Genomic DNA, 14944 nt, shown 5'->3' on the forward strand with positions numbered 1-14944 from the left:
GGTTATATATTCTGGATATATACCAGGTGGTATATATACCATCTGGATTATACCAGGTTTGGGAAGGCAAATTTAAATTAAAATGTTTTCATAAAATAGACCATGTCCAGAGGAGATCCACCAAAATGATAAGTGGCCTGGAACAAAACACCCATGAGAAGCATTGGGTGAGCTTGGGCTGAAGATGGGAAGAAGGAGGGAAGACATAACAGCTATTTTCAAACAGCTGGAAGGTGTCATGTTCCAAGGTGTTGCAGAAGACTGCAGGATGTGAAGTAAGGGGTTTAAATGAAAAGGAAGTCGGTTTGGGTTGGACACCAGGAAAAACGTCCTGGAAGTAAGAGCTGTTCACCAGTTAATATTCTCAGCCAGGCGTGCATCCTTCTGTTCTGAACCCTCTCTTCTTGCTCTCTTTTAAAAAATCCCCACACCAGGCCTTTCTTATCGCCCCGTCTGCAAAGTTAAGCAAGGGAATACAGAAATTTGTTCCATCTGTTTTCCCTGAGATGTTCTGGTTCTGCTCTGCCCGGAACGAGCCCCGGCTGCTCACAACAAGGTAGCAAACCAAGAGAAACGAAACTCCCACAACTGAACAGAGGAGGCAACCGGGCGAACTGAAATGCTTGCTCTCACCAGGTGAAAAAACCCAAAAAGCTTCTTTCTGGGAGGCAGAATGGAAGGATTTCTACCTAGGAAGCAAACAGGAAGTGACTCATCGTTTACAGAGCAACTCAACCCACCTAGTAAAGGCCCTGAACAGAGGAGGGGTTACTCACTGGGCTAAGGTTCACATTTTTCAGTGAGGACTGTGATGTTTAAATTTAAAGAAATAAACCACATTTAAATTCCAAAATATCCAATGTATAAAAAGTCTAAAGGTCTTAAATTAGCAGTAGGTGGATTTCAGCTGAACATCAGCAGAGACGCCTCAACAGAAAGAGCGTTTTGTCCGTGAAACCAAATACGGAGGTGCAGATAGGCTGGATTTCCTACACTGAGCTGGGGGTGGTACTGAATGGCAAGGACCACCAGCAGTACTAGCATCACCTGGGAGTCACAGGTCCGCAACTGGCAGCCTTGAGCCGCCTAACTCCTGGTGCCATGGGCTCCACAACCTGTGGTCAAGGTCACAGCAGGCGCGGTGGGGTGCATGGGATTACCGGTTAGCCAACCTCATGCCCTTAACTTTTCAAAGGGGCTGACGGCAAAGCCCGACCCTGACCAAGCACTTAGCTGGGTGGAGAACCCCTCTCCTGAGAGCAGGTGCTCCCCAGCACTCAGAGCTCAATCCCAGGGGGCAACACCCAGGTTCACTTACTTTGGAAGATGATATACAAGACCAGCAATAATATAATGGTGTCTGTTCCCAGTCTTCCCAGTTAGGGTCATAGGATTTCTTGCCATCCAAGATCAAATCCCGGGTACTGGACCACACACGGTACGATCCTCCATCAATGATGGGTACCAGTTTATTGGGCAAAACAGTCACATTGGCAAAGATGCTTTTGGACAGAGGCGTGTCGCCAAAAGAGACCAAGAATTTGAAGCAGTAGTTGCCGAGATCCAGTGTAAGCTTGGGGATGACCAACTGTGGTCGGCTCACATCCATACTAACCAGCCGGATTTTGGCAAAAGCATCCAGTTGTAGGCAGCTTGGGGCTTTGTAGATCTCCCAGAGGTAGGCAGTCTGGTACCTGGTGCAGCCTCGCAAGTCAATCTGTGCCTCCAAATAATTCTTCTGGGATCGTTTCATAAACACCTGAGCAGGTAAAGCAAGCTCCGCTTCTGGTTCCTCACACTCCAGGACTCGGACTGTGACCGTGCAGTGGGCAATGGAGAAGCTGATCAGGTTGGTGGCATTCACCTCCACTGCATAATCGCCAGGCCTCAGATAAACATGGTTTACAGATGGCATGCTTGTTTGCTGAGCTGGAGAACCATCCCCAAAATACCACCAAAACAGGACTTCCCTGGCAGTGGGCAGCACAGATGCTTCAAATGAAGTTGTCCGGTTGACAAAGGAGTCGACGGGCTGGATGAAAAGCTGGAGGATGAAATCTTGGACTTGAATCACTACAGTTACGTTCAGGCTACCCAGACTGTTGAGAGCACAGAGATGGATGTCTAACTGTCCTGCTGCTTCTGGAATATAAGAGACACTTTGGCCTTCTAAATGAACCTGGGAATGTTGCTGTCCTTTTACTAAGGTGAACTGCCATAAATAAGATACCTGTGAGCCACGCTCAGTCTGAGCTGTGAACTGTTTTTCCACCCCAGCAGGTATGCCTCGCTCACAGCAATTGGTAATCTGGAGGCCACGGACAGCTTCCAGCACCACAATAAGATCCTCAGTGTAGGCCACACTCACTTGATTCTTTGCAGTTACTCTCACTAAGTACTCTCCAACCTGGCTGAACTTATAGGTGAAGCTGGAAGTACTGAGGATCTCAGAATGGTTACGCCCAACGGTGACCTTATAGCTCACAGAGGAACCAGAAGATATTTCAATAACAAAAGAGACCAGTTCCCCTGGCTCCAGCACTTCCTTGCTTGCTCTGAGCTTCAGACCCTGGATTGCATCTTGCACTGTCAGATTGAGGCAAGTTATGTCCCAGCTTACATCATTAGAAGTGTTCAAACAGACAGGGAAAATTCCTGCCACAGGAAAATCTAGAGCCACCCTCTGACCTGATATGGTTTTATCCTGCATCTTCCACGTCCAAGCTATGTCAGATCCTCTTTCAAGCTCCCCAGCAAAGTTCACCACGGTGCCTGATTCTACAGAAGTGCTGTTTGGCCTTACGATCCTAATCCTTGGGCCCACTACTAGTTCCTGTACATCTACCACAAGGGATGCATTGGCAGAACCAAACTTGTTTCCTGCCATCACAGTGATGATTTGGGCACCTGGACTTGGGAAATAGTGTGTGATGGTACTGGAGACTGTGGAGAGAGAGAGGTCATCTTCCAAGTACCAAGTGTATACCAGCCCACTTCCAGCAGTGACACTGGTGCTTATGTTAACAGATGTGTTGACTGCAGCAGGATTGGGGGAAGCTGTTGGCTTTAAGACACCAACCTCCTCAATGAATTCCACAGTCTTATTCACGGCCAAACTTCCCAGCATATTTGTGGCTTTCAGATGGATAGCAAAGGCACCTGCTTCCAGAATGACTAAGGAAAATATCTTCCCAGTAAATGTTTGCACAGGGTGGCTTTCCTTCAGGACGGTCCAGCTGTAAGAGACGTTTGTTCCATCTCTCACAGTTGCTTGTAGCTGCAGCGTCTTATTGGTGGGGAAGTAAATGCTGTCCGTGAAGTCAACACCAGTGATCTGAAGCCCTTCTATCTGCTGCAAGACATAGATGAAGATGCTATTCTGCAAACACCCAATCTCATTCTCTGCTGTCACAATCACATTGAATGTCCCAGTAGAGCGAAAAGTGTAGGAAATGGTAGAAAGGCCCGGGATAGGAGTGCACCTATCGCACAAGATCCAAGAGTACCGGATGGCAGTGCCAGCTAGGAGGGTGGCTGTGAAACTCACAGAACCGTTCAGAGGCACCACAGTCCTGCTGGCATTGATGTTCAGGCCCTGGAGGCGCCTCTTCACAGTCACATTAAGCTTTGCCTCATGGAAGCTCACCTCATTCCAGCTTGTCAAACTGATGGTATAGGTACCACTCTTGTTGTAAGGATGGGTGATGAATTTTCCCAACTGGGAAGTCCCATCCCCAAAGTCCCACAAATAATTAACTCTGGACCCAGTAATATTGGCTGAGAAGAGATAGACTTGGTTCAGCTCCAAAACCTTTGAGCCATTCGACTCAATCTTAGCTACCCCAACTGGCTCCTGGACTTCCACTAATGCTGAGACGTTGTTGAAAGAGACATTGTTGCAGACAGTCACCATGACCAGGTAGACACCTGGACTTTTGTAGGTATAGCTCACTTCAGTTCCACCAAACCTGGCCGAGTCATTAGCCCCAAAGTCCCAAAGATAACGGTAGTGGTAAGGTGGCAAGGCTGTGGCTTGAAATTTACTCTCGTTGCCAAGCCTCACAAATTCTGGCCTTACAGAAAATGTCACATTGGTGATCTCTGGCTCAACACAAATCTCCGTATAATACTGTGCTTTGTTGACCTTGCTGGAAAGGACCAAAGACAGTGGGAAGATTCCACTGAGGGTGAAGTTGTGCATCACTGTTGGATTTCCATACACAGTGATGTTGGACGAGCCATCGCCAAATGTCCAGTCGAAAAAGTAGTTTTGGGGGTTACCCGAGACATAAGCTGTGAGCTGTACTTCTGGGTCTTCTCGGATACAAGAGGAAGGCTCAATCTTGAGCACCATCAGCACAAATATCTGGACAGGCACAGCTCGGGAAAGAGAATTTACTGGATTCATTGCAGTTACGTTTACTGTGCAGTTCATCTCCTTTAAATAAGTGTGTTTCACGGATGCCACAGGACTCTCCACCACCGTCCCATCGCCCATGTCAAATATCCAAGTGATATTGTCTCCCGTTTCCACAGAAGCACTGATCTCAATCGGTGTGCGAAGCTCTATGGTTTCATTCAAGGACACCCACAACCCACTGATCTCTTCAAAGACCTGGTGGTGCTGTGATGTCTCAACAGTGCTAATGGTGTTGTTTGCTTGTAGGCTAACTGTGTACATCCCCCTGGAACTGTAGGTGTGGATTATGGCTGTCTGGCTTTCCACAAATGCCTCGGAGCCATCCCCAAAATTCCAGGTGTAAGAGACTCCATAGCCAGAGGGCATCACTTGAGCTTCAAAGGAGACAGGGTGGCCTGCAACCAAAACATCTGTGGCTACTTGCATTGTCACTTCTGTTAGGTAAGCATAGACGTGGACAGGTGTCAAATAGGTCAGGTTCTCAAATTCACTGGAGACTACAATGGTCAGAGTATATTCACCTGTGTGGGAAAATCAAAGAAAGGAGAATCATAACTGTTCATTCCTACAATCAATACAGGTCAGAATTAAAAATCAGCACTACTGAATTCACGTAATACACTATGCCCAAGCAGAAAAAACATGGCTTCATGGGATGGCCTATTACCTCAGTAAAACCTATCCTTCAGTCTAGTCTAGCTTGCCAGGCAAACCCAGCCAATGTGCATGTCCCTTCCTTTCCACCATGCCGTAAGTGCCACCACCTTGCTCAGCATGAAGCCATGTACTTTGATAAACTGTCAGCCAAAGCACACTTGATGCTTCCCCTTTGCCCCCATAATGCTTTGCAATGGAAGGAGCCTTTGTCATACATGGATGCAGCCTGAAATATAGCTTTGAGCCACCATCTTGACTTTTTTGACCGCTCTCCCACCAACACCCCTGAATAGGATGCTTAATCCCACCCATTCATCATCAAGAAATCTGAGAGCTATATATGGTCTGCAGCTAATTAGCACACCCAGGGATTTATATTTTAATTCCATTTTTATATGTAACTGAAAAATGCAGTTCAAGACCAGACAGATTAAAAAGAGAGTGAGTAAATAAATGTTTGCATTCAGGAACCCATTATTCTAAATTTAATCACCACCCCCATTCGCTTATACAGTAACTCAAGCACTCCAAAATGTAGAAGTGTAAGCTAAGTGAATGCCTTACATCTTCTTTACTTTCAGAAACTGTGCCCACCAACAGTTCAGCCTTCATCTGCCCATATTCTGTTTCACTTCTTTAACCATAATCCTCCTTTTGCTGCTGAGAGAACCAAGGAAACCAAGCCAGAAAAGGGACTAGAGCTCCCCTCTTTCTCTCTCCCCAAAACACACAGCAGCATATAAAGTGCAAATAAATATGCCGCCACATGTAAGCACACAAATAGACAAATAAATATAATGACAGGGAGCTTATATGCAGGTTGCAAACTGCAGTCAGCAATGCACAATGCTGGCTAGTAAGGCAGCAGAGGTTATTTTGCAAAAACAAGTCTTGAGGTGTCAGACCATCTTTACAATACCAAATTCCTGTCCTGCCCAGTTCAGACATAACAACCTTGGGCTATGGACACTGCCTGCACATGCTCCCCATTCCCTTCCTTCTAAATCCAATTTCTCCTATCCAAACCAGAACACTGCGATTTAGTCGTTTCAGAGTATGTGAAATCAGAATGATGATTATTACCACTGGAAGGGCTACCTGAGGATAGCAGGATAGTCACCAAATGTGATGGAAAAGAAAGGAGGACAAGAGGGAAGTGGTGCTGCTGGAGCAGGTGGTGAGAAGAACCAGAAAGAAGAGAAAGGAGCGAGAACAAAAAAGAAAGATTACCCATCTTAGCAATGAAAAGAGGCAGTGTTGTAGGCTGGGAGCACACAGTTATGGCCTTAGGACTACCTGTGACCCTGAAAGCCTTGGGCACTGCCTTCGGTTTTAGCTTCAAATGGAACAGACAGTTATGGGAGATTGTGGGAGAAACCCTATTAAGAGATTTTAACTTAAATCCAATGCAGGCTTCCTCCTGACCCTCCCCCCAAATAACTGCATCTGTGCTTAGTCATGATTTGTGGAACACACCTCACCTGACGGCTTCATACAATGGGCTAAACACAACCAAGCATTCTACTTTATGGCCTAGTCCCATGTGTGAATGCAGAGAGCATGACTATGGAAAGAGGAGGAACAGGTTTTAGTAAGGAGTCTAATCAGAAATGAGGTCCACATTAGTGTGGATCCAAGGGGTGACACCGTGCCTTGAGCCAGATTAATGACAAACCAGAAAGAACAGAGGGGAATTTATAGTGAACAAGTCAGGGGCGCCTTCTGCTCTCCTCCCCAGGCATTCAGATGCGTAAGAACAGGAGGTGTGCGCTATCAAGGGGGCTTGAGAGGGGAAACAGCTACCGGGAGAGTGGGGCAATGTGCCCTAGAGCTGAGGACAGGATTGAGTCAAAGGGCCAGCTGGCAGAGCCTGAAGAGCACGAAGCCACAACAGGGGGAGGAGGACAAGACTTCAGAGCAATCTTCAAAGACAGTAAGTGAGAAGGGATGGCGGATGAGCAGCCCCAGAAGAGGTAAGATGACAGTGAGGCTGAAGAGGGGGAGTGAAGATGCAGCTTTCTTGGTGGACAATAAGACCACAAGCAAACGGAGAGCTGTATCTGCACATTTCATGCTTGCAGCATATAAATCAAAACGTTTCTGGGCCTGTTGCTAAAATATTATCTATCGGTTACAGTCATGATAAAAATGCCCATTTGTTTCTTTGACTACAATCCTTTATTTTTCTCTCAGTCATATTTCATGAGAGGCAAAATGTCACTGGACAATCCACCTGAAAATGGTGTGAGGTAGCAGGACTCTCACCCAACAAAGACAGTTTCTCTTCCTCCAGCAACAGAAATTCTCCACAAAACAATTACCACACATGCACCACATTTACAGCAAATAGTTGCTCGGTCTTTCAGGAGTTGATGCCATTGATGTGATTCTGTTCTGGTCAGCTGACGAGGAAGGACTCTGGGGCACAGTATTATGAAAGCACTTCTGAGAACAACTTCAGAAGGTGGGGCTGAGAGCTCCTTGTCAACAGCTTGGTCATTTCACAGCTACACAGAACTGCTGGGAAAGGCTACTCGGGGATCAGAGGTTGGTGTCATCAATTATTTTCTTTCTGCTGTTGCCAAGGTCTTGAACCCTTGTCCAGAGACAGCCAAGCTTTGGATATACAGTAGATTAAGAACAAACTAGGATGCTCATGCTTAACTCAGCTGCCCTGGAATTGCAGTTGTCTGTGGCCAAGCATAACTGTGCTCCCTATTTGGAAGTCGCAGGGTGAAATGTATCTTACTTATACTGTCTCCAGTTTATCCCAACAGGATATGGTACAGTTGCCTCTGAATAGGCTTTGGAAACTCTAACTTCTGCTGCAGGGTAGTATCAAATGTATAGCCCACCAATCTGTAACAGGTGACATGGTAGCTAACAGAAAAGTATATGGGGCTAATAAGATCAAAGGGATTTTTATATCAGTCTTTGCCATTGCTATGTGCCCTGTCCTCTCACTGGCAATGAACAGAATATCAAGTTGGGAAAGGCTACTGTGGATGAGATACTACCAGTATTCAATGGATATGGAGACTGCTGGAAGTGTGGATCCTACTTGGTTTTGATTTCAAATACCCAAATAATTTCTCACCTGGGTCTTGGTAGATATGGGATATATTGTGCCCAATTACCACCTGGTGGATCCTAGGATCTGGTTTCAGGAAGGATTCATTATAGGGAGGATGAAACTCAGAAATGACTTGGTCACCATCACCAAAGTCCCACCTGGGGAGTCAGAAAATGACAAGGTCAGTAGAAGAGCAAAGGATCAGTTGTTAACAGTGAGTCCAATGCCCTTTTCTGGTCAGGGTAAAAAAGACTCTTACAGAGGGAAACAAATTCACACAGTTGTCTGTAATCTTCATCAAGCCCGAAGTTTTGAAGTGTTTATTATTATTGAGAGGAGTCAAAGAAAAGTAAACAGTACAAAATGACATTAACACACACTTGCTGATTCCCAACTCCCTTTCTCTGATTTGGTCTCCTAAAGTCCATAACTTGTAAACATATCATTTGCAATTAATACTGAGGCTTATGGGAGGACATCTGCTGGCATTATCCTATGCTGGAAAAGTCAAGAAAACATGGGGTTGAGAAATAGAGTGGTTCGCCAGACAAACCAAACCCCTGGGTGGCATCCCCTCTCCCCCTCACCAAGGCATAGATGCAGCCTCCAAAGTTCCTTCAGAATTTGCCACATGGTGGAACTTTTAGCATGTCAGAAAGAGATAATTACTACATAGACAGGAGTAACCCTATTAACTATGCAGAATTAATTTAATGTAATGTTACGGTTTTGTGGTGGCCCACAAGCTTCTTTGTCAGACTCCCAACATGTCTCTCAAAGGTCAAGGGCCACTCTCAACTCTCCCACCCTGAAATTGTGTCCCACTAGTACAGAAAGGTTTTCTGCTTAAAGTCCATTAGAGGAGGGGAATGCCATAGTCTATGGCAGCCAAAAACCATGAGTCCAGTAGCATCACAAAAGCTTCCTCCTTTTAATAAAATTTGTTAGTTGGAAAAGTTGCTATCAGACTGCTGCTGATTGTCTGTTTCAGATCCAGGTTCCTTGAGGCAAGGAACTCTACCGGACTGGGCCAGATAAATACATGTATTGTAAGGACTGGAAATTTCCTTGGACTCACCAGGAAATTCACTGACCTTCAAGATTCACTTTTTCAGGCATTTACTCAGTTCAGTCTCATTCCTAATGAGTGTCAAGAATGGGGTTATCGAGTCTCATTTTTAGTCCTAGTCCTGCCACCCTCTTGGTTTAGGCATTGACAACTGCTACATTTTACAGTTCTCCCAAAGCTTGCAAAGAAACCCTTTGGGATGCAAAGAATCATACAGGATCTAGGCAAAACGGTCTTCCATTTGTAACCCTCCAATGTTTTCCTACAGCCAAGATCCATTAAGAAGCGAAAACCAAGTACAATGGTTAGATTCTCACATTGCAGCAAGCCATGGTTAACCTGAATAAAGGCACAGTGGCTCAGTACACACATCACACTAAACCACAAACCATGGCTTACAATCTATAATTGGCTGGGTTCATACAACCTAAACTCTATTATGGGTTAGTGCAGGAGTGAGCCAACATTTGGCATTTAAATAAGTTAATTTTGGCAGCATGCTTTCAGACAGTTTTTTGCGTTCTGGGGTAGTCATGACAGGAGTAGTATTACATAACCAATCTACCTTATTTAAGAGCCTCCATGTATTTATCCAGGCAATGCACAGCTGGGTCTGCACAGTCTATTTTTAAAAGCCTGCAACTCTCAAAGGGCATTTCTACTGATCTTTCTGGACGGCTCATTGGCCTGAATGTGGGGGAAGGAAGGATTCCCCCTTCTTGGTCTGCTTGGGAGCAGAGCCCAGCCAGCCAATGAGGCAGTGGAAAAACTCACAGAAATGTGGCGTCGACAGCTGAATCCACAGTCACAGTTGCTGCCAGGTCCACGGTGCTGTTCTGAGGAACATGTGGCAAGATCTCTGAGACCCTGAGGTGCTTCATCCTGTTCATCTCCTCCACAGTGATGTTGTAGTATACGGTGACATTGCTGACATGGTTCAAGGCAGTAAGCTGGAGAGAGCACAGACAAACTGCTTTGCCACATCACTCCGCCAATACAGACCTGGGGGCATTTGCTGATCCATTATTGTCATCATTTTTTCTCCCTCCAGATCAGCAGGTGATTTACAGATCATGCTCTGCCTCTTTTCTCTTCACTTCCACTTACACTGCATGAACTGTCCCTCCTTTCAATCACTTTTCACAACCCCTCCTTTCAATCACTTTTCACAACCCTTGGTTAGAACACTAAACTAAAATCAGGGAAAACCGTATGAAGATTTCCATTGTGCCGTGAAGATCCTTGGATAACTAGGTAAAATTGTTCTTGCTCATCTGAACTACTGGGGTCATTAGTTAGGTGGGCACCCCTTCCTGGCTCAGTCCAGTCCAGTCCAGTGCCAAGCCATCCTGGGCCAAAGTAACAAGCAACATCACACGGGCCCCTGAAATATCATGGAGAAAATCCTGATGATCTAGGCAAGGGAGGGTATAGAAACTCAAGCTTGTTGAGGCACAAAGCAGTAGAATTAACTGGAGACAGCCAAGACCATTAGTTCGTATCAGTTGCTCATTATGGCTGGGAGGCTTAACAAGACAAAACAGTTTGTGTCAGCTAAATCAAAATTAAAACACTTTTCCATAGTCTATTAGGTGCATTAATTAACCTTGTACTTCCTTGGGCCGTAGACGCAGCCTTATCCTTGGCAGGTTAAAAAAAAATGGAATATCTATTGGGGGTCACAAGGGAATAATCCCATCACCGACAGTGATTCCTTGAGGAACATCTGCTTGCTGGGAGCAATAATACATTCCAGTTTGCATCTCAAGCTTGGCAAAAATCATCTTTGCCACTTGGAAGGACAGAAGGACAAACACACAGTTTACTGACCCACAATTCCACTGTGCAAGAGGCCGTCTTAAAAGAGAATCAGTAGTTTTTGCCCACAGTTCACAAAAGAGGAATCACTAGGAGGCCTTGACTTACCGATAGCCTGTACACAGCAGGTATGTGGTAAAGGACATGGAAGACATCATTGTAGAAAGTAAAGGAGCTCTTATCATCCAGCCTCCACCTAAATGTGACATCTGACCCTGCGTCCATCACAGGAATGTAGCTCTATAGTGGAGGGGGACAAGCAGCGATTTTAGAAGGGAGTAACCATGGTCCATACTTCACCAACCCTGGTCAGGCTCAAGTTAGGCATCTGAAGGCCTGGTAGCTGAGCGTGTCATCATCAAGCCATTTTTCCAGAGAAGGAGATCAGAACCAACAGCCTTAACTGTGACAGAGGCAAATCTGCCATCCAGCCTCCTGCTGATGTCCAAGGCTGGGCTACAGCCACAAGGACCCTCCAGCAGAAAGGGGGAACGGTCTTTGCAGGGGCAAACCACTGTAGTGTTTGGAAGGCTTGCCGGTGGAAAACGTGAGGCCGTTCTAGATGCAGAAAAAGGAGGATGTTTTCAGGACTGAATAAGAATTTCACCTGAGCAATCTCAAAAACTGAATTCTGATGTTTCTATCTACATTCTCAGGAACTTGCTGCTCTCTGAAGTTGGTTTTCCCCTTAAAGATGTTTTATCATCCTCTGAGAGCCAGTCTGGTGTGGTGGTTAAGGCACCAGGCTAGAAACCGGGAGACCCTGAGTTCTAGACCTGCCTTGGGCACAAAGCCAGCTGGGTGACCTTGGGCCAGTCACTCCCTCTCAGCCCTAGGAAGCAGGGAATGGCAAGCCACTTCCGAAAAACCTTACCAAGAAAACTGCAGGGACTTGTCCAGGCAGTCTCTGAGAATCGGACATGATAAAAAAAAAATCACCATGTAGGTAAGATGAATCATCAGTTCAGCCCTGAGCTACATGTATTCTTACTATTGCACACATTCTGCAAGTTGCTCCTTTATTTCAAACACAGTTCCATGGCCTGAAAAGCCAGAAATGAATGAAAGCCAAGAAACTAAAACATGTCAGTGTCTTGCCTTGTGCTCGACCTGCAGTCCTGTCAGAAACCCACAAAATTTGGATCATTTAAAAAAATCTGCATTTATCTTTGAAAAGGATTACAAAGCTAAACTGTCTCTTGGTGCACATTGGCCACTGAAGACTCACCACACGGCTGTTCTGCAGGACTCTGGTCTCTGGGTCTGGGGTCACACGGAGGCCTCGGATGGCATCCTCTGCTTTCACCCTGACAGTGATGTTCTGTGAGCTCACGGGATTCTTTGCCCACAGCACGACAGTGCTCAAATTTCGCCCAATGCCCTCCAGCAGGATTACGGAGTACCAGGAGCCATTGGTGTCCCTTGCACACTCTGCTACCAGTGGAGTAACTGCCGGTGGACAACGCTGTCCAAAGGGGAAGGTCTGGTTCCCCCCCAGCCAGCTGGATGTTGCGTTCATTCCGGAAAAGATCTTCACCACCAGCCACGTGCTGTTGCTTTCCACATAGACATTGCCACCTTGTTCCTGAGGGTAAATGACACGGAGGCCTGAGACAGTGGAAAGAGCCCAGAAGTCGCAGGAGAAGTTCCTCCTGAAGACTCCACTGTGCGCTGTGGCCTGCACAGCATAATGGCCAGGGTGGTGGACGCTGGAGCTGTTTTTCCCAAGAAGCGGGACAGTTTCCTCAGAAGCCACAAGTATCCTGAAAGGGCACAGGGAATCATTCCGCCAGCCTTGGGGAGTGGGATGGGCAGGCAGGTCTGGCTCCCAGTCCAAAGAGTTCACGGTGAAATAGCTCATCTGGGAGAGCGACTTCTGGCTGGGGCGGCAAAGAAGGAAAGCGCCAGGCCCGGCATCATGCTGGACGCTCATTATGTCGTTGGGTCCGACAAAGGTGTCCTTGCTTCTGAGAAACAACTATGGAAGAGAAATCACAATGAGTGCATCTTTCAAAGCACAAGGCAACCCTCCCCGTTCGTTAATTCTGAGCTAAGTGTTGGAGGCAAAGGGGGCGGGGTTAATTAGGAATTCTGAGTAAGCTTAACAACTAATCAGCACTGAAGCATTTCAGGAATGCAAAGCACGTGTCATCCTGTTTCTTAATAACCCGTATTCACACCTCAGTCTTTGTCACTGCATTCGACAGCTCCACTTGCTTTCTGTTTCAGTTCCAGGCTGAGTTCAAGTAGCTCAATACCTACAAAGCAGACCCTGATCGTGCACCAGTTCCACCAAGGACCCCCACTTACAAGGTACCGCGTGGAGGGGCCTGGCGGCAATGTAAAATGTGACGTCTTGAGCTCCACGCTCCAGGAATTATTTTTGCAGCGGTGAGGAACAGCTGCAGCTGCATGGGCTGTTGAGTTGGCACATGACTCCTGGCGGCAGCAGTTCCCCAGTGGTTGGCATGAGTTGGCCGAGTGACACCACTGGAGGCCAACCGGACAGTCCATTGGTGTCCAAGTCTCGTTGTCTTGGGAAACAAGGAAGAGGTCAGTGACATTCATGATCTTGCTGCACCCTGAAGGAGGCAAGAACAAATAATACTCCAGCTCTATCTGAACTCCTTCCAGAGCAGAGGGGAATGCATGTTTAATCTTGGCTCCTAAAAACTCCTAGGAGCAGGCTGCATGTTGGTAGAAAAGATGGGAGGGGTCACCATCTTAGGCACATGCACACACATACAGAGAGACACCCACATTCTCCCCCCAGTTTGCCTGCTGGAGCGTTATAGCATTTGGCCTCCAGCTCACCAAGCGTCAACAGAGTTGGGGGGAACACTGCCCACAGCCATTTATTCTGGGAAAGATTGCTTTCCTCCTCTGCGGTGGGGGGTGGAGTGTTTTCCTTTGCAGAGGCAGCATGTAAGCCACACACATAACATAGCTATTGGCCATTCTAGTAGCGCAATCATCTCCATCCTGAGCACCCACAGATGTGCAGTCTACAATCCCCAGGAATGCCAGGACCGCATGACCATTTCTGAGAACTCTGGGGGGTAGTCCACACATCTGGAGGATGCCCAGGCTTGAGAAGAAAGTGGGGATGACAGAAAGCACCCACTTTGCTACATAGAAGGCACCAAAATATGCAGACAGTGGTGAATTAAGGCTCATAGGATCACAGAGTTGGACGAGAGCACAGAAGTCCTCTCGTGCGATGCTGCTCAGTGCAGGATCTGCTGGAGCATCTCTGGCAGGTGCCCACAGTGACAAATTGGAGCAAGTTCAGAGGAGAGTGAAGACCTTCACGGGAAGACCTCTAGCAAAGGAGAACTGACAATTTCACATGGCAGTTTTTTCCAACACTTGGTTTCTCGCTTCCATGCCTACATTTTCTAATCTCTCATATTTTTCTTAGGTTAACAGAGTTCCCTATCCCAGTGTCATATCACATTTTATAAATTATTGATGTTAAACACACGTGGTTCTTTGTCTCCCAGGTTTTAATGACACTTTCGAATTCCATTAGTGTCCTAGTTCCTACTTCTGCTATTTCAGTTTTTTACAGAAATGTTCTTATACTGAACCATTCGAAGCTAGAAACAGTAATTCTACTCTCCTATAGCGTTTTTATCTCTGGAAAAGTCCTGCAAGTGAAATAAACCTGCTTTCTTTCTACTTATTTTGAGCCTCTTTCTTTCTCCATGCTAAAATGAGGTTGTCGAAAGATGAATAGTAATGGAAAAGGTTTAGATACTTTGCATGCCATATCCAAACTGGAGTGTTTGCATATTTATCATTCTTTCTCAACTGTACTTATATACCACTATAATCTACCCAGACTTTCAGTGGTTTATACTAATAAAAACCATATAAAATCAATATTGTAGCTTAAAAACAAACC

General features: G+C 46.2%; 1 protein-coding gene across 1 annotated transcript in view; it reads right to left on the reverse strand.

Moving 5' to 3' along the window:
- Nucleotides 1-14944, reverse strand: part of PKD1 (polycystin 1, transient receptor potential channel interacting) — a 148976-nt gene that overhangs the window by 76800 nt on the left and 57232 nt on the right. The window contains exons 10-15 of the mRNA XM_063314827.1: nt 13348-13619; nt 12266-13015; nt 11146-11277; nt 9994-10169; nt 8175-8308; nt 1319-4941 (exon numbers count right to left, since the gene is read on the reverse strand). Of these exons, the coding sequence (XP_063170897.1) occupies nt 1319-4941; nt 8175-8308; nt 9994-10169; nt 11146-11277; nt 12266-13015; nt 13348-13619 (5087 nt within the window). The remainder of the gene's footprint in view (nt 1-1318; nt 4942-8174; nt 8309-9993; nt 10170-11145; nt 11278-12265; nt 13016-13347; nt 13620-14944) is intronic.

This window comes from Candoia aspera, chromosome 14, assembly GCF_035149785.1.
Source record: "Candoia aspera isolate rCanAsp1 chromosome 14, rCanAsp1.hap2, whole genome shotgun sequence".
Taxonomy (NCBI): domain Eukaryota; kingdom Metazoa; phylum Chordata; class Lepidosauria; order Squamata; family Boidae; genus Candoia; species Candoia aspera.